Source organism: Hemicordylus capensis, chromosome 2, assembly GCF_027244095.1.
Source record: "Hemicordylus capensis ecotype Gifberg chromosome 2, rHemCap1.1.pri, whole genome shotgun sequence".
In the NCBI taxonomy this organism is placed as follows: domain Eukaryota; kingdom Metazoa; phylum Chordata; class Lepidosauria; order Squamata; family Cordylidae; genus Hemicordylus; species Hemicordylus capensis.
Window position 1 is genome coordinate 38310516 of NC_069658.1, and position 23734 is coordinate 38334249.

The 23734-nt window shown below is 45.4% G+C and overlaps 1 protein-coding gene across 21 annotated transcripts in view; it reads right to left on the bottom strand.

Annotated features, from left to right (window-relative positions):
* PDE4D (phosphodiesterase 4D) overlaps positions 1-23734 on the bottom strand; it is a 990732-nt gene that overhangs the window by 73645 nt on the left and 893353 nt on the right. For 20 of the 21 annotated variants that reach the window (XM_053289923.1, XM_053289926.1, XM_053289927.1 and 17 more), the window contains one exon: positions 7598-7710. In XM_053289923.1, coding sequence (XP_053145898.1) covers positions 7598-7710 — 113 coding nt within the window. Of the gene's footprint in view, positions 1-7597; positions 7711-7796; positions 7816-23734 lie in introns of those variants that run through there. The other variant, XM_053289942.1, reaches the window with a different exon arrangement.

Below are 23734 nucleotides of genomic sequence, written 5' to 3' on the forward strand. Positions count from 1 at the left end.
ACTGCGGCCCTCCAGATGTTGCTGAACTACAACTTCCAGCATACCCAGCCACAAAAAATTGTGTCTAGGGATGCTGGGAGTTGTAGTTCAGCAACATCTGGAGGGCCGCAGTCTGGGGATGCCTGCTATAGTTGATGGTATCAAAAGCCTCTGAGATATCCAAAAGGTAATATGCATCTTTTCATCAGAAACACACACTCTGTTTTTGACCAGGAAATATGTTTCAAAGTAAAACACTATCAGATCTCTGGCCTTCTTTAGAAAGATCTGGAAGCACTAAGATCCAACTGAATCATGAGTTCAGCTAGCCAAGAGTGATGGCATTGACAGATATTATATAAGAGTACAGTCACTTTTAAGTAATTGCAGATGTTTTGGGACTTAATATCAGCATTCTTGATCTTAAGATGTTCAACGGAGCACCTGCCTGCTTTGCAAGGAAGTGGACATTCATCGTATCAATAAATTCCATTTGTTTAACTAAGTGATTGTATGCACAGGTTGAAATAAAAGAGATTAGCTGATAAGTAGAACCTTTTAAATGGGATGTGACAGCATTATCCTTTCTCTCTCATTGGTAACAAGTCGGTCTAGCCTACAATTATGAAGGAAGTATCTAACTGGTTAAAAAAAGTACCACAATTAAAGCTCATAGAAAGAAGTGCTAGACGCATTACAAGCGAGAAGTGGCTTGCCACAAAGAGAGTATCTCTTGCATAAGAACATAAGACCAGCCCTGCTGGATCAGGCCCAAGGCCCATCCAATCCAGCACCCTGTTTCAAACAGTGGCCCAGCAGAAGCCGTTGGAAGCACACAGGCACGAGTTGAGGGCATGCCCTCTCTCCTTCTGTTGCTCCCCTGCAATTGGTACTCAGAGGCATCTTACCTTTGAGGCTGCAGGTGGCCTATAGCCCTCCAATTAGTAGCCCTTGATAGACCTCTCCTCCATGAAGTTATCCAATCCCCTCTTAAAGCCATCCAGGTTGTTGGCTGCCAACACATCTTGTGGCAGAGAATTCCACAAGTTGATTATGCATTGTGTGAAAATGTACTTCAATTTTTTTGGTCCTAAATTTCCTGGCAATCAATTTCATGGGATGACCCCTGGTTCTAGTGTTATGCAAGAGGGAGAAGGATTTCTCTCTATCCATTTTCTCCACACCATGCATGAATTTATAGACCTCTATCACATCTCCCTGCGGTCATCTTTTTTCTAAACTAAGTAGCCCCCGGTGTTGTAGTCTTGCCTCATAAGAAAGGTGCTCTAGGCCCCTGATCATCTTGGCTGCCCTCTTCTGCACCTTTTCCAGTTCTACAATGTCCTTCTTTAGATGTGGTGACCAGAATTGTACGCAGTACTCCAGGTGTGGCTGCACCATAGTTTTGTGTAGGGGCATTATAGTATTAGCAGTTTTTCCAGTCCCCTTCCCAATCATCCCTAGCATGGAATTTGCCTTTTTCACAGCTGCCGCACAATGAGTTGACACTTTAAACGAGCTGTCCACCATGACCACAAGACCCCTCTCCTGGTCAGTCACCGACAGCTCAGATCCCATCAACATATACTTGAAGTTGGGGCTTTTCATCCCAGTGTGCATCACTTTACACTTGCAAACACTGAACCATATTTGCCATTTTGTCACCGACTCACCCAGTTTGGAGAGATCCTTTTGGAGCTCATCACAATCTGTTTTGGATTTCACTACCCAAAAGTGTTTGGTATCATCTGCAAATCTGGCCACCTCACTGCTTACCCCTACTTCTAGATCATTTATGAATTAACTAAAAAGCACTGGTCCCAGTACAGATCCCTGGGGCCCCCCACATCTTACTTCCCTCCATTATGAAAACTCTCCATTTATCCCTACCCTCTGTTTCCTGTCCTTCAACCAGTTAGCAATCCACACATGTACTTGTCCCCTTATCCCATGACTGCTAAAATATATTTAAGAGTCTGTGATGATGAGCTTTATTTATTTATTCAAACTTTGTCAAAAGCTTTTTGGAAGTCCAAGTACACTATGTCAAGCAGATCACCTTTATCCACACACCTGTTGACACTCTCAAAGAACTCCAAAAGTTTTGTGAGGCAACCTTGTATGTAGAGTCTTCACCAGACATTCCCGGCAGCAGCTGATGATGATGCTAAAGAAATTCTCCTAGAGATGGGAACAATCTGCACTAAAATCTCTTGCAAGAGAGAGAGCTCAAACATGGGAAGCTGACTTATACCAAGTCAGACCATTGGTCTACCTACAATCCTGTCTATGTTGACTAGTCGTAGCTTCCCAGGATTTCAGACAGGGGTATTTCCCTGCCCTATCTGGAGGTGCTGGGGCTTGAACCTGGAACTGTCTGTATGCAAAGCATGTGCAAAATTGAGCTATTGTCCCTCATCCTACATACATACCCTTCAGCCCCTTCTGGAGTTGCGTACAAGCAAGTTTTACAGCACTGAGAAGAGGGCATCTCCTGCCACCAGCCAACACCATTCAAGATCCTTTCTTAGTACTGTAAACACTGCCTGGCCAAGGGTCGGTGTGTCTTTCTTTTTTGCACGTATTTGCAACTGCAGTCTGGTTCCCTGAATTTGCACTTTGAGTACAATCAAGGAACCCTATCTTTTCAGATTTTTGTTGTAGGGGCAGGGGGAGGTGGGAGCTCCTGATATTTTCTGATCTGACCCAAGGTCCCTCCAGAAAAGAAATTTAGAACAACCCCCCCTACCCCCCCAGCCTAAGAGCTTTAGTGCAGCAGCCATGCGTGCAGCCTGTGTTTTGCATCCTTTCCTCTTTCTGGCTGTGAAGTGTGTCTGGTCACATAAATTCCTTTCCCCCTAGTAGAGCCATCAAGGTACAGAAAGCATCGGCAGGAACTAATATCTCAAAAGGAAAATTCCAGATGGAGCCCCAGGAAAGAGCCACATACTCAAAGGGACTCTTATTCTAGCTGTACCTGACTGTCAGAGACAGAGAGATGAGCTCCCCTTCTCCTTGCTCATTTAGGAAGAAGCACTGCTTGGCCAAGTGTCAATAGCTGCACCTGTCCACCACCATCCCCTGATCTTTCTCCATCTCTCCTTGTGGCATTTAAGCACATGCACAGTCCTGTTCCTTGAAGCCAGTGGCGTGACTAAGCTTAAGGTCACAAAATAGCCTAACATTACTTTGCATTAGTAGATAGATAAGCAGAGCAGGAGTACCACAAACCCTAATATTTGAAAGGAGGCCCTGACAATGAAAGCGAAAACCTGAAAAATCAAAAGGATCTAGCAAGTATGTTCTACTGGACTGTACCTTTCTGTGAAGAAAGCAAAAGCCCCATTTGGATGCATGCCTAAGAAAGACTAATTTGCAACACACATTTTTTTCACTTCTGCTTTAATGATTTTTTTCAGAGACATTCTGCGTGCATTCAAAAATATTATGCATTTGTTATTCTTACTATTGTTCAAGTGTGTCAGGTATACCCAAGATCACTTTTTCAGTATTATGGATTACTAAAACCATGTTTTGTAGGAGAAAGCAAACTCTCTACTGTTCCCTGTTCCCAGCAGTACATGCAATGTCTTATTTCCAGATCTCACTGCAATCCTCCAAACACAGCTGTATGGCACAGCCTGTGTGTGTTGCACAGGAGGTACATGCACACATGCAAACACTGCTCATATGCTAACTTAGCATCACTGTTTTACCAGTGCATCTCCAAGAAATTGTTCTGGGTGTCACTCATGCAAACCTTTAGTTCTTGTGGCCTTTGCCCCAGCACATTATTATCCTAATACTATGGAACAACTGGAGGGGGCCAGGGCAAAGCTAAGAAGGAGGAGCTAGTACTATGCTGGATTCCCCACATTTTTCATTTTGAGATCACAATTTGCTTGGGAAATGGAGAAAAGCAGCAATATACTTCACAAGTGGGTTGCAATGGATTACTGACCACTTCCTTGAGCAAACTTCTGTGAATCTCAGGGGGACAAAATTACTCACCCCTTCCCCTCCTGTGCAGTCCTGGCCAGCACTGAGGATTGGGCTGAATTATATTTATGGCCCAAGGAGTCCTCTTCAAAATATTCCTTGATACAAGCATCAGAACTATATTTGTTTATGTGATTTAGTTTTGCTAGTCAAAGGCGCTCGTGTATTCTGGACACTTCAAAAAGACTGGAGATAACTGATGTATGCACACGTATGCGTGCACACACACACTGCCCATGAACTATAAGTACACAATGTGAATAAGCCCTGAACAGCATTATCTCCCATCAACACATAAAACCTACTTAGGATTATTTTGAACAGCGGGCACCTTCATCCAACCATGCAAAGAGATCCTGTGCCAACACTGGTCTCCCAGCGGCGGAAGGCTGTGTAGGGAGATCCCTGTTTATAAATACCAGTTTCTCCTACTCAGAGCTGAAAAATCCCAGATAGTCTGGTTGTCACAGTTTCTAGAAACTAGACTTGTGTAGGACTAACTGCCTAAAAAAACCAAACTGATGCTGGTACCAGGAATTCAAATTTGTGGCATGCCAGGACATAGGAGCCCGGCAGCAATGAGCTCTGGACACAGAGGCTTCTTGGCTAACACTATCACATTGGTGCACTGTATTTAATTAGCAGCAAAGAAACTAAAACTCCCACATCCCTATTTTATGCACAAAATAAAACCAATCATTGTGTGCCTGCAGTATAAATTTTCAGTGCTGATGTAAGGAATGGCATCATTCGGGATGACCTTCAGAGTGGCTATGGCAACTCAGCTTATTGTACATCTCATACGGGAAACCTTGGCTGCACGATTTTACTTCTGAAACCAAGGGAAGAGCCACTTCCTTGCGAAATGTTTCTTTCCCCTAGTATCAGTGAAGGTTCTTTAACCACCAAACACATCCAAAACGTGTGCCTTTTGCACAAACACCCCTTTAAATTTCACAAATCATCAACACTGCATCTTACCTTCAGATTAAATAATGTTTTCAAGAAAATGATCCTGAACTGCTAAAATAATATTTTAATTATGCTTTGTAAAAAAAAACCCTTTAATTTATAAAAAATGTCTTTGTAAAATCTGCAGCTCTGCCCCTTAGGGTCATAAGCATCACCATGGGCTTACTATTAAACCTGAAATAAGCTGATGGCACCTAATAGATGGCACCTAATATGAAAAATGATCATATGATGTGAGGGAGAGATGGTCAAACAATTTGTTAACTAAATAAATAAATATATTAGCAAAATTGGTTCACAGCTTGCAAATGAAGCTGCTAACTGCGCACTCTTATTTGCATCAATAGCCTTATTGTTTTCACCAATTAAACTAAGGGCTGCTTCACACGTTACATTTGATGTACATCAAGGTTGTTTTAAGTGTTCTCTTAAAAATTGCAAATAAATTAATGCAACACGTAGCAGTTTGCAAACACATGTATCATACAAGTACACTCATCAGGGAGTTGTGACTGGATGTGTGCAGTTCCCCCTTGACTGTACACACAGTGGCAAACCAGGGTTTGCTAATGCATAACATATGAAAGAGCCTTCTGTGTTTGCTTAGCACATGCTTAAGTAGGATCAAATCCTTAATGGAAGTTTCTTTTGTAAGAACTTTGGGTTCACTGTCATTAATAGAAAAGACACAGCAGTTAAACATTCAAAGCCATGGAGAAAACCCACTCAAAAAAGAGTTAGGGAACAGATCATATTGCTAACAGTAAAACACATGCATTCTCTGTGCTGTCACTCCATCACACAAGAAGAATTCACACAAGCAAGTCACTTCAAGTACTGGAAAGCACAGAGGGTGAAACCACTGACTAACTTAGTGGCATGGTTCATATGAATCAACCAAGCATATCACAATTTGATAACCTAGTTTGTTGAGGATTGTTAAACCACAGTTTCCTGGTCTGGATATCATGGGAAACTGTCATTTTATAAACTAAGAAAGAAGCTCTGCATTTAGCTGGGCACTCAAAAGGGGGGGGGGCAAGGGCACACTGTCTTGATGGCTCATTCAAAATTCAACAAGTTACACTTTGTTGGATCATCTGAACTGAGCCAGCGGCTCCAACATCCCAATCTTTGTGTGGGTGCTCAAGGGGCTTGTGATATTCAGAGGTATTTCTCCTTCTTCCTGCTGTTTGTGTGGACAAGCCTTCAATAAGAAATGATCAGGAAAGATAACAGACAAGCAAACAACAACTAACTAAAGGTGGCCCAAAAGCCAGAAGACGTTACTCCCCTGCTAAAATTTAAGTGTTTTAAATGACATTTAGAACAACAGCATCTGGTATAACAAAGTTTCACTGACAAGTTTAAAAATGGGTGAAGGATTTTTTTTTTAATTGTCATGAGAGAGAGAGAGAGAGTGAGAGAGAGAGTGAGAGTGAGAGAGAAAGAGAGAGAGAGAGAGAGAGTGTGTGTGTGTGTGTGTGTGTGTGTGTGTGTGTGTGTGAGAGAGAGAGAGAGAGAGAGAGAGAAACTTTTCTTAATGGTTATAGAAACAGAATGACAATGTAAACTTGCTGCTCAAACCTAAGTCTACTCAAAAGTAAACTACAATGTAACCAACAGGACTTATATGCAAGTCAGTATGCTCAGCACGGCCTCCATAACTGCAAAACCTAGCATCTTCCATTCTTTATATATGTAGCACTCATACGGAGTGTGTACACAAATCTGTTACCTCTATACGTAAGCAAACACAAGGCCTTTCCTGTAACTGTCCTGGAACATAGAAAAGCAACAGGCTATAACCACGTCTTCTACCACTTTTAGTAATTGACATTAACAGCAAAACACCTTTGGTTAAGTTGCCTTATATAATGCTGCACACACATCATTTTCCCCATCCTGTTTTCAAAATGGCAACTACGCACAACCTTTAAATGACATATGTAGCTTTAGATCCCAAAGTGCACCACCTCCTCAGATTCCCCCATCAGGGTCAGCTCTACTCCCCACCCACCCCCGTCCATTTACAATGCAATCACAATTGGCAAAATGTGGATCTGTCAACATCCTCTGATTTATCCACACAGCTTGCAATTTTAAAAAAGGAATATCAGATAATGTTTAGATTACTGCAGGGCTTTGCAATCCTATCCACACTTCCTTGGGAGCGAGTCATATTGAATCCAGTGGGGCTTACTTGCATGCAAACATGCACAGGATCGAACTGATAGTCATTAACACACACACAATGCCAGAATTCAGGTTTTCGCCCCAGCTTCCCATGCATGTTTACTGGGAAGTTAAGTTCCAAGGAGTTCAACGGGACTTACTCCCCGGACTGCAAACAGAAGGAGCTTTTCAGCTGCACTTCAGTTAGATAACCGTCGAGAGATCCACCACAACACCTCTCCACACCACAGGGCATGCACGTGGGAATGCAATCGTCATTCTTGTGACAGGCTGCTGGCTTCCAACAGCCCAGGATGCAAGCTCCCGTAGGAATTGGCTGGCTAAACCGCAGTCCACGACTGTATGCAGCAGTTTGGCACATGGGCTGAGAAGTAGCCAGCCCTTGCCGGGGAGACGTCGCAAAAAGCGAGACGGCGGCAACGGGGTGGCGATAGGAGTCGGTGGGTCCTACCTTGTTCGAGGCCATTTCACTGACGGAGTGCCTGGTCTGCAAGGTCTCCAGCTGGTCCAGGCACCAGTCCAGCTCCTCCAGGGTCTCGCTGGCCAGTTTTTGGTAGGCCTCCTCTGCGAAGAGATAGGGAAAGGGGTACTCAGTTCGCAAGCGTTTCACGGGGCTAACAGCAAGCTCCAGCGGGTCCATCCTGCCATACCCAGCCATGGGGGGATGCCCAGTGCCCACACATGAGTGCTGCTCCTTCATATTGTTAAACCCAGGCAATGGGGAGAAAGGCGGGCTGGGGTCTCCGGCGGGAACCACGAAGAAACAACAGTCGCCTCCAGCCTTTCCTGCTCAAGTCCGGGCGGCAGAGACACTTTTCGGGAAGAGGAGGCGGCGGCGGCGGCGGCTGTAGTTGGAGGCGCGCCCGAGCAGCAAAGGAGGCGCGCCGCTCAGTCCTCTCTCTCAGGACGCAGCGCAGTCCGCCAGCTCTTTGCGCGCATGCTGCCGGCGGCAGGCGCGAGAAGCCGCGTCTCCTTGACTGGCTGGGGTTGCTCCTCTCTGGCAAGCGGGAGACTCTGGGCGACGCGCAGCAGCCAAGCGCTTTCCTTCCCCCGGGCGGGAGGCAACACCTCCTCCCCTCCTCCTCCTCCCCCCGCTTTTGGGAGAGCTTCAAGCCCCAGTGAATCAGAGCGGCAGCGGCTGCCGTGTGTGCGGCCACCGCGTTTCCTGTTTGCTCAACTTCTCCTCCTTGCGCAGCGAAGGGCAGGCTTCGGAGCTGCCTCTGCCTGCCGCCCAGAAGGGAAGCTCGTCCTGCCCCCTTCTCAAGCCCTTGCCGAGGAGGATGCGCTCGCAAGCCGCGCTCCCAAATCCCGCCGCTCCATGGCTGCTCCCGGCCACCCGTTTCTCGCAAGAGAGAAAAGAGCGCCTGAGCGCTCCCGACTTTGAACGGGCGCCGCCGCCGGAGTTTTCACAGCGAGGGGGTTGTGCGTTGCGGCGGCTGCGGATGGAGGAAAAGGCGGGGGGGAGAAAGAGAAAACTCGGTGCGGAGCCGACGGCTTGCATTGCCACCCCCTCCCCGCCTTGCTGCAGGCCGGGTGCTGCTCGGCTCCTTCCGAGGACACACACATGCAGCCACACGCGGCTCCATTCGCACGGGCCGGGGGAGCAGGCCATGCCGCGGCCAATAAATCCCCTTCTCTCCCGCAAGCCGCCAGACAGTGAGCGCCTTATTATAATCACAAGCGAGCACACAGGCCAAAGCCACTGATGCTGTCCAGTGTGTGGAAGAGGTATAAACAAGATTAAGGCCTCCTCACCTTAAGGGACTTGGCGCTTGGCATAGCACATACCGCAGCGAGGCAGAAAGTGCGTGTTAGCGGAACTCCAGAAAGGGGGCCCATTGACACAGCCCCTGCGTGGTGGAGAGGGCCCCTCCTGTGCCCCAGCTGATCGCTGTGTGGCCATGGCTAAGTGGTTATATTGCGTCATGACGGACCACCATGCAGCTCTTGGACGGCCATTTCACCATGGGTGCGACCTATCATCAGCCTAGGCAGAACGAGCCCATTCACACGACCCGTCTGGGTGCGTTGTGCCCAGGGTGTCTTAGCCTGTGGAGGGGCAGCCCTGTGCATCCGCCTTCACGCCTAGAATACATGTTTTTTTGATGCCCCTGTAACTGGATTTTCTAGAGCGCTTGCCATGGTGATTATGACATATGCCAAAAAGCTGGTGCCTACAGCAAATAGGTGCATGACACGGGCTCACCCTGGACTGGCTACAAACCAAGACGAGGTTTCCAGCATTTTATCCGAGTCTACCATGGCCATTTGAATATGTCTACATTAGGGGTCAGCACAGGCCCAAGGACAACATGACTGGCAATAAGAGGGGCTTCTAAGGGCCCAGAAGTATATTGTTTAGCAAAGTTCCAGGGAACTTCTGTTCTGCATGGTCCTGCAAGGAGATACTTAAGGGCTAAAAGGCATAGTATGGAATGTCTAACATGGCCCATGGCTGTTTTGCTTCCATCTGTCCCCCACAATGAAGTGTGGAGTGTTTTTTCACTGTCCACAATCTGTTGGATTCTTAATGTTCTGTGCCCCACTTCCTCTCTGATACCATTATTGTATCATTTACATTTACATTATTGTAATCATTTACACGATGCATTTAATGAGCAAATTATTTTACCATCTTTGGATGCAATCCAGCTGAAGGCAAGCACTTTGAACATGTTGACTACAAGAGAGGGCAGAGTTAGCTACGTTGTGACACCCCCCCAAAAAAAACCAATAGCACTGACTTGTGCATAATGTTGACTGTATCATACCTTTAATCTCTTTTAGCTTCAGCACAACCTTTGGAAGGAGGCTGCTTTATTCTCACATTACAGAGGGGGAACTGAGGTCACCCAGTAAAGGGAATGAGATGTAAACCTAGGTCTCTCGTATCTAGATTTTAACTCTGACTGCCAGACCGCACCAGCTCTGTTTACAGCTCAGTCCCTATTTTCTTTAGCTAACTATCATATGTCCAATGAATTACAGTTAATATTTGCACAGTCTGTTTTAATGCAATGTATATAAGTCCAGTCTAGCCAAAGATTCAGCAGGGAAGACCATTTTCAAATACTGCAGTATATTTACTTTAAACCAAATCCCCAGTGGAAGGTTTGTGTATGACGTGTGCATCACACAGCTTGCTTTGGGAGAAGGCGGCGGGGGGGGGGAGGAATCACTTCCAAAGGTTTCCCTTGGAAACCCAATATCAACTGGTTTTTATTTGATTATCTCCCCTCCTTGAAAGGAAGGAAGGAAGAAAGAAAGAGGTCACCTAGCACCGAAAGGAGGGAAACCTAGGGAGGAAAGGGGCTGAATCTGAGCCAAGATTCATAATGGCTTATTTAATTCCAGGGTTCATTTCAATGCCCAGCTCTTGAAAATGCAGGGAAGTGTCTCTGTGAATGTACAGTGCAATTTTTCCTCACCAACCAGCAGGCGTTCCCAACCTTGGGCCCTCAGATGTTGTTGGACTACAATATGGTGGGGGGGGGAGGGAGAATTCATCTATTTAAGAGAATGCCTTCTTCATGAACCCCACCGCCTCTTAAGATCATCGGGGGTGGTCCAGCTGCAGTTGCCATCAACTTGCTTGGTGGCAACCCAAAACTGGGCCTTCCCTAGGGTTGCCCCAGGGTGCTGGAACACACTCCCAAATGACATCAGAATCTCCCCATCTCCAATTGCTTTTGAAAACACACCTGTTTTATCAAGCTTTTTAGTTTATGATGTTTTAAAGTTTTATTTATGGTAATTGTAATCTCTAATAACATGTATAGGTTTTATTTTGCTGTTTGTTTAAATTGTAAACCACCCTGCGATTTTATATAGAGCGGTATATAAATGTCAGAGAGACAGACAGACAAATAAAAACTCACATAATCCCTTCCTGCAATCATGCAGGGGTTCTCAACAGCCTTTGGGTGCTGTGGCTGGGGATTATGAGTGTGGTTGTCCTGCAGTATCTGGTGACCCGAATTTGGGATCCCCTGCACATTAAGCAACCACAATCAGCCTCCAGAAATTTGGGTTAGGATGCAATAGCAGCCTGCATTCCTGTCTCCTACAAAGAGAACCAGTCCTCAGAAGAAAAAAACCTGCAACAGATCGCTTTTTAAAAAGCCATTTAGACAATTTATGAAAACTGTCAAGTTTAATAGCAGTATGGCTCACAAATGGTACTAGCTGTGGACCAGAGTCAATCATTTTAGAATTCCAAGCAGGCAATGTTTGAAAAAGATGCTTTGAGTTTTGGTTCTCTCTGCCGCAATTGCTGCCATACAAATAAGAATTATGGGATTGAATGGAAGATATTGGTACCTAAAACACCCTTTCTAAATATTCCTAGATGACCATTTGATGCAATCACAAACACATTAGGCGACTTATAAGGAATGCCCAGCACTGGCTAGCTGCCACAGCATATTAATGCGCAGTTTGCTGAGCTTATACATGCTTCAGCTACACAATCCACACATAATAAGCAAGAGAATGCCTCAATCCATATGAACAATAAATGCTTGTCCATGTAACAAAGGGACTGCCAAACGTTGCAGAATTCTTCTCATATGGAGCAAATCGGAGCTTGGACAGAAATGCAATAACAGAATGATGCTGTGTGTGTTGCCAAGCTCTGTCTGCTTATTATGTCTCCAGTATCTTTTCATTACAGCATTAACAAAGCTCCAAGCCACTCACCTCTCCAGAATAGAAAAGTGCCCTTCAGATCTCATACAGATTCCATCCCATACAAAAAATGCCCTGGGGTTATTTAGAACTGGGACCTTCCTGAACGCTTATGAATGGGAAGAGAACCTGTGATATTCCCTGCATATGTCACAGTCCAGTGATTGCAAACTTCATTCTTAATACAAAAGAGGGCTGCAGTTGTAAACTAGCTCCCTTATCTAGGAGCAAGTACCACCAAATTCAGTGGAACTAAGGGATGATTCTTAATGTGTATTAACACTTGATGACTTCTGCCTTCAAATGGGGGTTTGCATGTGGGAAAGAACCATCACAGATCAAACATCAGACAGAACTTTCATGTCACCTTACATCACCTGACACAACATGCTTCTCATTAATTAGAGTCAGTTCACACATCTGAATACAAGTCAGCGGGTGATGCGCATGCATCTGTCAAGCAGCTCTTTGTCCCATTGAATGCAATGGAATTTACTTCCACTGCACTCTTAGGAGTTGAGATACTTAGGACTGAAGTGGCCATGAGCATTTATCCCTGAAGCAGAGACTTGTCTGGTTTACCCACCCAGCAGAATAAGGTGGGAATGACAGGGTAGAATCGTGGGGTAGTAGAATGGATATGTAGATGAGGGAACCACATTTTTTCATTTTCTGTGTGTACAAAAAATACCAACACAAAACCACCCTCCCTGCAAGCAGAAAAATAGCAAGGACTAAACTGGGCAGGTAACTTTCTGCTTTAGATGCTAGTTCTTAATTTGCAAGGAGTTCACACACACATGCACATATATATATATATATATAGAGAGAGAGAGAGAGAGAGAGAGAGAGAGAGAGAGAGAGAATACATTTTTAAATGCATATCAAATTACTTCCTAAATAATGATAGGAACATTTTAAAGGATCTTGGAGCAATACTTAGGACAGCACCCACCATAGAGTGAAACCACATGTTATAGGTAGGCTTGGGGCTCAGTACGCAGACATGTATTATAAAAAGCAGGTGATAGAAATGCGAAGAGTGCTTGTCAGGACTGATTGCTTAGTTTGCTTTAAGATGTTGGTGTCCAAATCTAAACATGATGGCTTACATGATGCACATGTAACTTTCTGCCTTGAGGCTACAGCAGACTCATAAGACAGCCTTGGCGCTGTTCAGAAGCAAGTGTTTCTCCCATTGGGGTTAATGGGGAAACTGCGGTAGCACTGCTGTGCAGCAGCTGCTTCTGTACAGGATTGGGTCTGCTTTACAAGTCCACAGCAGGCCCGGAGCAGAGCATTTCATCTCTGTCACACTGTGCATCATGTTAGCCAGTGGTGACATCCAAAAAAGTGTTCACACCTCTGGGGACTGCAGGGGCCCAAAAGGAGCCCTCGGGCAATTCTCCCTGTGCAATCACAATTGTGCAAGGGCCCTTAGACTCTGGAGTGCTCCCCACACTCCAGAAGGGCCTGCAAGATGGAAACATGTCGCTAACGTTCAGTGATGTGATTTCTGCTCTTGGAGAACCCTTCCAGAGCATGGGGAGTGCATTGGAGTCTAAAGGCTTAAACATCACAGCAAATGGCGTGAGGGCTCCTGCTGTGCCCTCACAGCCCCTAGAAGCTTCATTAGGAAGTCGGCTAGTTGCTTCAGTGGGAGTTGACTTGGATCCTTGAACATCATCACCATTGTTGACATGCAACAGAATTTTGCATTCTGGTGTGCTAATGCATCAGACCAGAGTTCTGTTTTGTACACAAAGCCTTGTTTGATTCTACAATCCATGACATTTTTTGGTTAAGAAAACATTTTAGATGCTTTGGCATCCTGAATTTGACTTGTGCTTCGAGATTTATACTATATCTTATGAGGCAAATATCTTAATCTTGTTATGAGTATACTTAACACAAAAACCCCCAAGAAGATTTCACCAAGAAATTTTTAAAGGACATACATGCATTAGGTTATACTCATGCCAAAAGAACAAGGTATTTTCTGTTCTCTGTTTTGGTTCTAGAGTTGTGGCCTAGAGTCGTGACAGGGCAACACTCTACCCTAGTCTAACAATTTATAGGGATTTCATGCATGAACACAGTTCTCCTGTGCTTATATCAACTTTTCCCCCCTTAGTAGGTAGAGAGAGAGAGAGAGAGAGAGAGAGAGAGAGAGAGAGAGAAATGCCTGCCAAGCATTTGCAAAAAGGTAGTTTGGAAGAAAAACAATTCTGTATTTATTTATAAAGCACCTACGATTTACCATTTCAGCTATTTTTAATTGGTTGGAAACTAAAACTAAAACGCACTATTGCTAAGTTGCATCTGAACTGAATTACTACCAACATGAGTTACCCCTTTGGGTATCTTTATCTAGAATATGAGTTGACAGAGGTTCTGGACTTCCTGCATTATAAGGGTCTTTTAGATTATTTGAAAAATCCTGGATTCTTCCCTCAGGAAATCCATATTACCACAGCCCTAAACCAGCACTGGCACTGCAACAGAAGTCCAACCTGGACATTCATCATCCTCATGCAGTTGGTTGTGATAGTATGTAAAGCCACCAGTGGGTTCACGGCCCAGGGCTACTGTGATCTGCGTAATTGCAATGGCCACTGCTTCAGGATGCCTCTGAGTACCAGTTGCAGGGGAGTCACAACAGGAGAGAGGGCATGCCCTCAACTCCTGCCTGTAGGCTTCCAGCAGCATCTGGTGGGCCACTGTGTGAAACAGGATGCTGGACTAGATGGGCCCCAGGCCTGATCCTTATGCTTCCTGTGGCGAGAAGAGCAGTGCAGGGAAAGAGCTGGGCAATGCGGGGCAGAGGGATCGCAGAGAAGTGGTAGGCAGAAGAAGGCTTTAGCAACCCCTTTCTTCTCTCAAAAGGCCCAACCTCCAGGCTTTGCAAACCTGGGGCATATATAGGGTTGGGTCTTCCATGCTAGTTACCAGGGATTAGTTTTGCTCTTTAGCACACACAGCTACAGGAAAAGTCTAGAACCTCGGTTGCACTCTTGCATACTGAATGGCATGACTCTTATCACAGCAAAAAAAAAAAAAAAAAAAAGAGAAAAGAAACCAAGTTCTTACTCAACTGATTTGGGGCCTACAGAAAATGTAGTTTGATTACTCCAAGGTTGGTGCCTGGAGAAACCACTTCAATGCAGAGCACTAGCTTAGGGGAAATCAAGTGGCTGTTAGCTGGCCATGGTAGGTCAAGTGGCTATTGCTTTCAAATGACTGAACCTGGTCCAAATTAAGTGCCATATGTCCGCATACAAAGTGTGGTAAAATCTGTGCCACCTGAAAGCATGCTTTGTGCTGTTGGAACAGAACTGGCAGGCTGAACAGCCGCTGAATCTGTCTACTGAAAACCTCTCCAGGTGTGAGGTTCTTTCATGTGGTTTAGAATTAGTATTGCAACTATGAGGCTCAGGCAGTTGGGGATGTTTTGCAGGAACCCAGCAACTGAACTTTGCGCTGCCTAAAGAATCTGGAGGGACAACCAATCATTCCATTATTTGTGCTGACACGTTGTCTTGATCAAGCATGGAGGGTTTTGGACATTAATCCAATGCCATGCCTGGCTTATCTGTTTTACTGTCTTTGCCTTAGCTCTCATTTCTGTGCACCAGAGCAGGCTACACAACAGTTCTATAACATTATTTCAGAATGCAGAGCAGCAGCTTTGGCCATAATTTTAGAAAACACTCAAATGCCTTCCCTTGATCACTGCTTCTGAGCAGCAGTATCTCTCTAGACTATGAATATTGGTTTTATATCACTTTAACTACGGTTTTCCCCAAACCACCTGGGAACTGCAGATTAGTGGGGTACTGATAATTAGCTTCGGATCCCTAGCCTGGGAGGTCCTAGGCTAGGAGCTTGACCGTGAGCTAAGCCCCAGATGGGTAGAACTGGTTTTTCTTTTTACCTGATTTTGAAGCTGGGGTAGGCATGCACGCGCAGCCCAGTGGGGGATTAGCTCACAATCAAGTTCCCCCAGCCTCCAACCTCGTTTTTAACTGATACACAATCAGCAAACGAGCATGCACAGCTCCTGAATGAAGATAGGAGACTTCCCCTACACTCATTTCAATCATGTGAACTGCTCCAGGAAAGAACCAGTCCATGCTTTCCAGGGTGAGAGGAAGCTGGCAGGGTATGTGTGTGCAGGAATAGCTGGCAGGGTAAATAAGGGGTTGGGACAGGGGTTCTCAAACGTAGGTCTTCAGATATTGTTCAGCTACAACCAGTGTTCCTTCTAACAGGGATCCCCAGGTGTTGTCAACTACAACTCCCATAATCCCACAATCCCCAAGCAAAAGCCATTGCAGCTGAGGATTCTGCGAGTTGTAGTCAACATCTGGGAATCCCTGTTAGAGGGAACACTGACTACAACTCCTATCCAGGCGCGTAACAATGATAGGGCAAGGGGAGACAGTTGTCTGGGGGCCCCACTGCCTGGAGGGCCCCCCCAGAGGCACCTCACGTGACTCCCCATTGCCCCCTGCCCAGCCCCAAGGCTCCTCAGCCACTTGCCCTGTTCGCCGTCTCTCCAGCTTGTTCTCCTGGCCTGCAATCGAGCAGCAGACAAGCTGCAAAGAGCTCCTTTTCTCCCGCCTCTCAGCTGATTGGCGGGTGGGCGGGGCTTCCACGGAGGCCTCGTGTAGGCCTCTGTGAAGCCTGAACTCCAGTAGGGCCCAAGCCAGCCAGGAAGGAGGAGGCAGCCAGAGTGGCCACCACTGTTCTCTGCAGCAGAAGACCCCTTGCTGCCCTGCCCAACCCAACCCAGCCCAGCATTTGCCAGGTAGAGTGTGAACTCCTTTTTGTGGTTACCTTCCCCCCCCGCCCCGGATATATAGGCATCTGCTTGCCATAGGGCTTTGATATGGGGGGGAGGGACTGAGAAGTCTCTGAATATTTATTTTTAAACAGCTTGGAAAATTTGCTGGCTTAAAAAAAACTATCTAAAAAGTCCTGTAAGTGGCTTGTTTCATGGCAGAAAATTACAAAAACTTCTGGAAGAAACAGTATTATATTTATTTTATTTATTCATTCATTCATTTATAAATGCACTTATGTTCAAGTTGTTTTGCAACCCAGAAGGTCTGAGTGAGAACTGTGAAGCATGTCTTGTGCTTTTATTTTATTTTGTTTTTCTTGTGTGTGAACTGCTCCCCAATAACTTGCAGGGACTTCAGGGTAAATCTGGCCAACATGTGAATGCAGCACCTCTATTCCAGAGGAGAGGTGTGTTAAAGGGCTTTAAAAGCCTCCTGTGAAAAATCTCCTGGAATCGAACTTGACTGAATTTGTTCAGAATTCTGAGAAAACAAACATAGGCTCACCCTGCATGGTTGAAAGTCTCCTTTGCTAATCTGCACCGAGGGGGCCATTTTAATCATTCATCTTTCTAGTGTGTTCTAGGCATTAAAAGTAAAACAAATGTATAGTACTCAATGTATATCACTATATATTGTGATGTGTGCGTGTGTGTATTCAGTGAAATGTATTTCCAGGCAGCATACTTATTTTGGAATATCAGACTTAAATCCTTGGGGGCCTGGGATGTGCGGAGGCCCTGGAGTTTGAGTGGGGGGGGGCCCATTTTAAAATCTCGTCTCTGGGCCCACTCCAACCTTGCTACGCCCCTGCTCCTATCATCCCCAGCACAATGACCTTTGGCCATTGTGGCTGGGGGTGTTGGGAGTGTGGTCCAGCAACATTTGGGGGCCCAAGTTTGAGAACCCTGGGTTAGGAGCAGTATTCCCTCTAAGGATTCCCAGATGTTGACTACAACTCCCAGAATCCCCAGCTACAATGGCTTTTGCTTTGTGATTATGGGAGTTGTAGTCAACAACATCTGGGAATCCCTGTTAGAAGGAACATTGCTTAGGAGGTATTTAAAGAACTGCCTGCTTCCCTGTGATCCAGCCTATACATTGAGATCTGAGGGAGACCTTGCTTCATACCCCATCACTGTTCAAAGTATAAGGGCTGGGGACATGGAACAGGGCATTGCAGTGCCCAGCCTGTGGAGCTCACTCCTCAAAAGCTTGCCTGGCCCCTCCCTATTAATTTCCAGTGGCTGGTGTAGACAGATCCATTTTAATATGACTGTAGTATTGGTGAATTCATTACCCTGAGTTGTTTAGTTTTTAGGAAGGTGCTTGGTTAGTCTTGTAGCCAATGTTTTCTCTACTGCTCATTTTATAGTTTATACTTATTTTATTTGGTTAAGTTCTTTTTATTGTGCTTTTTCTTTTATTCATTATATACCACTTTGAATCTTATTTGTTGTACAGACCCTTTTGGAGTGGGGGGAGGCAACTTTTACATTATTTTAATATTCCTTTTTCTTTATAAATACAAAAACCAAAATATAACAAATGTCTAATACCCAATAACAAAATTTACAATTAAATAAATTTAAGCAAAGCAAACAGAATTAAGAGAGAGAAAAGAGATTATACATTTAAAGATAAATGTATTCATGGGGGGGTCCCTCCGTTCCCTCCCTCTCCCCCACCCCTCAGTCACCCCATAGAACTTGCTTTTGGATAACTTGAAAGCCCAGTTTGGAAACGGCATCTGTGACAAAGCAGCACAGATCTCTGAAGCCTGCTTTGCACTGAGAGCCATCTTTCTTTCCTGGAATGTTCTTCAAAGTCCAACTACGCTGTTCAAGACCACCTTAGACCAGACAGTGCTATCAACTGTGGACCACAAGTTGGCTGATGTTGGCATGTGATCATCTGCAGGATTCCCTTGACACATCACCTTAAGTTCTGCCAGAGGCCTCAGTCGAGTGTGTCAAAACAGCCTTCTCTTGTCCAGAAGAAAATGTAATAGCCTCAAGGGCAACAGGAGTAGCTGACTGCTGAAGACTGCTGCCTTATCCAATACTTGCCATACTGCCTGGGCCCATTATTCTATACAGCTGAAGGCCACATTTTTACACAGACAGCTGTCAGACAAAACATGTCTTTTTTGAGGAGCTAAGTAGATAGGCCCATCAACTGTGTGATATCAGAGGGTTGTTGATTTCCCCCTTTAGGCTAAAGGTTAGCCAACTATTGCAGCAGGTAAGCACTGATCAGAGCTTGGGGCAAATCGTGCCAATTTGGGTGCTACATGTTGCTTCTGTGGTACAAACCAACTGCAAAGGCTAGCAGATTCTGCTGAGGCTGAGTCTTCTGCCACTGATTCCAAATCTTTTTCTCTATCCAAAGGTGTGTCACTCACCACCTGCAAATCTTCTAGTCACTAGACTGGTTCACACAGTAATCAGAAGCAGGTTAAAAGCTGGGCTACCACATATTAATGTTTGTGTGAACTCACAAAAATGTAGGGTTGCCATATTCAAGCTCTCCAAATCAGAGCACCCTAATTTGCATGTTATGAAAATTAGCGTGCACACTTGCATATTATGCAAATTAATAGATGCAATGTCCAGATGATTTTTATTTGCTCTGTTGACAGTATTGTCCTCCAGTAGTTGGGGAGGATGTCTTTACTTGAGCATTAAACACCCAGACTTTATATCCCAAAACTTTCTAAGATACAAGTTCAGTTTTCAACCTGGTCTAATAAGCTGTGCTGTCATGGATTCCTCACCAACTGCAGACTATCATCCCACTCCATTTTGCAATACCTGAATATGCTATTTACTGGTGAATAAATATGCTATTTATTGGTTTAAATATGCTATATGTGAAGGTGAAGATACCAGATAAGATTGGTGAAGATACCAAATCAAAGCTCATGCTGAGGAGCAGTGCTGAGTGCATTTTCACCACCACTAAATTCTACAATTGACCCTACAAAACTAGGGATTAAGGCTTTCATGCCTGAACCTTGTCAGGATCATCATTTACATCATTTTAAAAACTTGTTTTAATAACTATTTTATTATATTTTTATTGTGTCATGTATTTTAACCTGTGATTTTTAAATATTTTAAATTTTGTACACAGCCTAGAGATATACATATCAGATGGTATAAAAATATGATAAATAATAAATACGATAAACAAATAAATCAGGCATGCTCAACTTCGGCCCTCCTGCAGATGTTGGCCTACAACTCCCATAATCCCTGGCTACTGACTACTGTGACTGGGGATTATGCAAGTTGTAGTCCAAAAACAGGTGGGGGGTGGGGGTGGGCTAAGTTGAGCAGGTCTAATTTACATCCTGAGATAAGGACATCATAAGGGTATTCACACATGCAGCCTAACTCAGGCTAGGGCAGCTCAGTGTGTGTGAAGCGCTGGGTGTAGGGTCGCTCCCAGTGCTGCACCTGTGCCAAGCTCCACTTACAAAGTATGGGGTTCCGCCGATGTTTAGCCGAGGTTAAGAGAACCTGTGGTTCACTTAGCCTGAGCTGGTGATCGTCTGGGCGATCACCGCTGGGTTAAACGGCTCCCCCCGGCCCACAACCATTTCCAGCAGTGAGTCGGGGGAAGGAGCTGCCGCGCCAAGTGTGGTGGCTGCTCTAACAAGAGTAGCCACCGCGGTCACGCCCCAGGGCACCCTGGGATGTGTTGGGCGGGGGGAGTCCTCCCGCTCCCAGCATCTCCATTCGCCATGCTGCTGCTCGTGTGGGTGCGTGGTGGGTCGTGAGGGGAGGACGGCAGCCGCTGGTCTGTTGGGGAAGGCAGGCAAACTCCTGCCTTCGTGTAGCCCACCTGCATTCCCCAGTGTGGTCATGTGCACAGCCTCAAAATATAACTCCCAAATGACTCCTTTTGATTTAGAGAACTAGTATAGGCTGGAAAAGAGCGGGGGGGGGGGCGGGCGGGGGGGGGGTAGAATTCATGGTGGCTTAAAGCAAAATTTGAAAACACACAAAAGCAAAATAATATCTATAGGAAATAAATGAAGACTACACTAAGTTTGAGATATTAAAAGGAGCAATAAAAAAATATACTAAGCTTTTGAGTTAAGGCTGCAATCTTATACACACATACTTGGGAAAAATTTGATTGAAAACAATGGTACTTACTTCTAGAGAAGTAATATTCTACATAGAATGGATTGCACTATAAAGCCAGAAACCTTAAACATTACAATACACAGGCAGTGATTTACACCAAAATCAAACTATCCTCTCAACTGCCCTATAGAATCTCCTGCTGACAAAAAACCAAGGCAACATTCCTCCAACATGCCATGACTTATTGTGAACCTCTCCTGTGCTTCATCTGCCTTTCTCCAAGTCCAGCAGTTGAACAGAATAGTGATCAGAATGGTGACCACATGTTTTGCTCCTTAATGCTGCATCTACAAGGGTTAGAGCTTCACTTAAAAAAAAGAAAAGAAAGTAAGCTGGGAATCTGGGCAAACGAATGGGCTAACTAGGGGCCAAGGAACATGTTTAAAATCCGGTAAAACTTGGAAATCTGGGGGAGATGGCCACCTTGCAAAATTGCCTCCAGTCCAGGTTTCTCAAACCAGGGTAACCCACATTCTCTACCTTGCTCTTAAGAGAGCCCTCCTACCTTGCTCTTTCAGTTGTGTGAGCTCACTCACCTGGAAACAGTAGAGGGCTGCCAACCATGGATGTGCCACTCTTCAAAGAGCACTCTATGATCCAGTCTATGCAGCTGCTTCAGCAGGGCTGGGTCCACCTCCTGCTCCTTGGGTCCAAGTAAGAGGGCAGCTGCTGATGCCATGGGGCTTTCCAGTCTACTGGCAGTGCAGATTATGTTGGGAGCAGGGGCTTAGCTATAACTGAGTGAAAGGGTTCAAAGAACACGGGCCCCCAGCTCCTGAGGGCCCTCCAGCTCCACCAATCCCTATTTTCTTCATTATCTCCCTCACTCTGGGGGGCCACCAGAAAGAGGGATGAACATGGGCCCCCGTCTCCCCTAGCTATGTCCCTGGTTGGGAGAGCTTGCAAGGCCTTTGGAGGGCCTTCTGTGCTTCCAGTTTCAGCAATGGAGGCCTCACCTAGCTTAACTGTGTGGATCTCAGGTTTTCTGACCCGAACAGAGGTTTTGATTGACTGCTACAACTAGAGTAGGGGCTCCCTGACCTTCCAACCCACCCTCAAATGGCCATGTGAACAGGCTTACTATGTTCCTAAACATAGGAAGCTGCCTTATACTGAGCCAGACCATTGGTCCATCTTGCTCAGTATTGTCTGCATTGACTGGCAGTGGCTCTCCCAGGCTCTCTGAGAGTCTCTCTCAGACCTACCTGGAGATGCTGGGGACTGAACCTGAGACTGTTTGCATGCAAAGCAGATGCTCCACCACTGAGCTATGAATCTATGACCTCATCCTTTTGCCACACATTCCCCAAACACTCACTTGCTGTAGCCTGGTACCTCCCACCTACAAAGCTCCAGTGACTAACTGGTAGGTCCTGACTCCCTGTAATTTTGGTACGAAATGTTAGGATATCCTGCTGCCAGGCTGGCAGCAGGACATCCTAACGTTTCGTACCAAAATTAGTACTTGAAATAAGTGACTGATCCATTTAAAGAGCTATAGCTCCTGCCTCTATTCCATTGGGTTAAAAAACTTATCCCTTAGCATGAATGTCACAAGCCAGCACCCTCATTAACGCTGCACTTGTGCAATGAAGCAAGTTGCACTAGTGTAAGAAGATCATAGGAACATAGGAAGCTACCATATACCAAGTCAGACCTTTGGTCTATCTAGCTCAGTATTGTCTACACAGACTGGCAGCAGCTTCTCCAAGTTGCAGGCAGGAATCTCTCTCAGCCCTATCTTGGTTTGGTAGTTTGTTGGTTCAATAAAAAAACTTGTCCTATAAAAAAAAATCTCGTCCTATCTTGGAGATGCCAGGGAGGGAAATTGGAATCTAGATACTCTCCCCAGAGTGGCTCTATCCCCTAAGGGGAATATCTTACAGTGCTCATCCATGTAGTCTCCCATTCAAATGCAATTTGAGCAGACCCTGCTTAGCTAGGGGGGCATGCTTGCTACCATAAGACCAGCTCTCGTGTAGTTGCACAGTATTTGGAAATTTTTGGACTTTTTGATTTGCACAGAAGTTCCCTGTAAAACATATAGACTTGCCACAGATTGTGCACCTTGATGCGCAAGCACAAAATGTTGACCCTAGTGCAACATCAGCCTGCAGCTCAAGCTTCATATTTGGCACAACTACTTTATGATAACAGCCTTATGCAAGAACATCATGCAAGCACAATGTTAGTCAGAATGCCAGGCACTGCACTTGCTTATTTTACTGAAAAGAATGTTTGTGAATACTGCCTACAACCAAGATAATGGTAGGTCACCAACTATGTACTGTGGCACATCAGGAGCTTGGTAAGCCTCCTACACTTGCTGCCTGCCCACAACTACTTTTGTGTGTTTTTTAAAGGTGATTACCAAGCACCTGGCAGGCATCTTGCCTCAGATCTCTTGCCTGTGGGCTTCCCAGAGGCATCTGGTAGGCCATGGTGTGAAATAGGATGCTGGACTAGATGGGTCTTGGGCCTGATCCAGCAGGGCTATTCTTATGTTCAAGTCAAAATGAATGGCTGGCAGGCTGCATTTATCCTGATAGGCCACAAGTAATACAAGCTTGTTGTAACTCAACATTTTCACTCCCCTGTAATGTATGGCTTGGCTCACTTGCCTGAATCGTTTGGGGGCATTTTCTTGGCTGGCCCTTCTGAGCAATCCAGCTGTATCCTGGGGCATACTGTCACCTGGACTAGATAGACTGATCTAGGGTTACAACCTTCCCTGTTCATCCTATTTATGAATTGTTCATATTTCAGGTAATTGAGCCATAATTAATGAATATGCATTATGGACAGGGGGGATTTTGGGCCGGGGGGGGGGCTTGATTTTGCATAAGAACAAATTTAAATCAACCCTGTCTTTAGTTTTAAAAAAATGTAATGTGGTTTCTG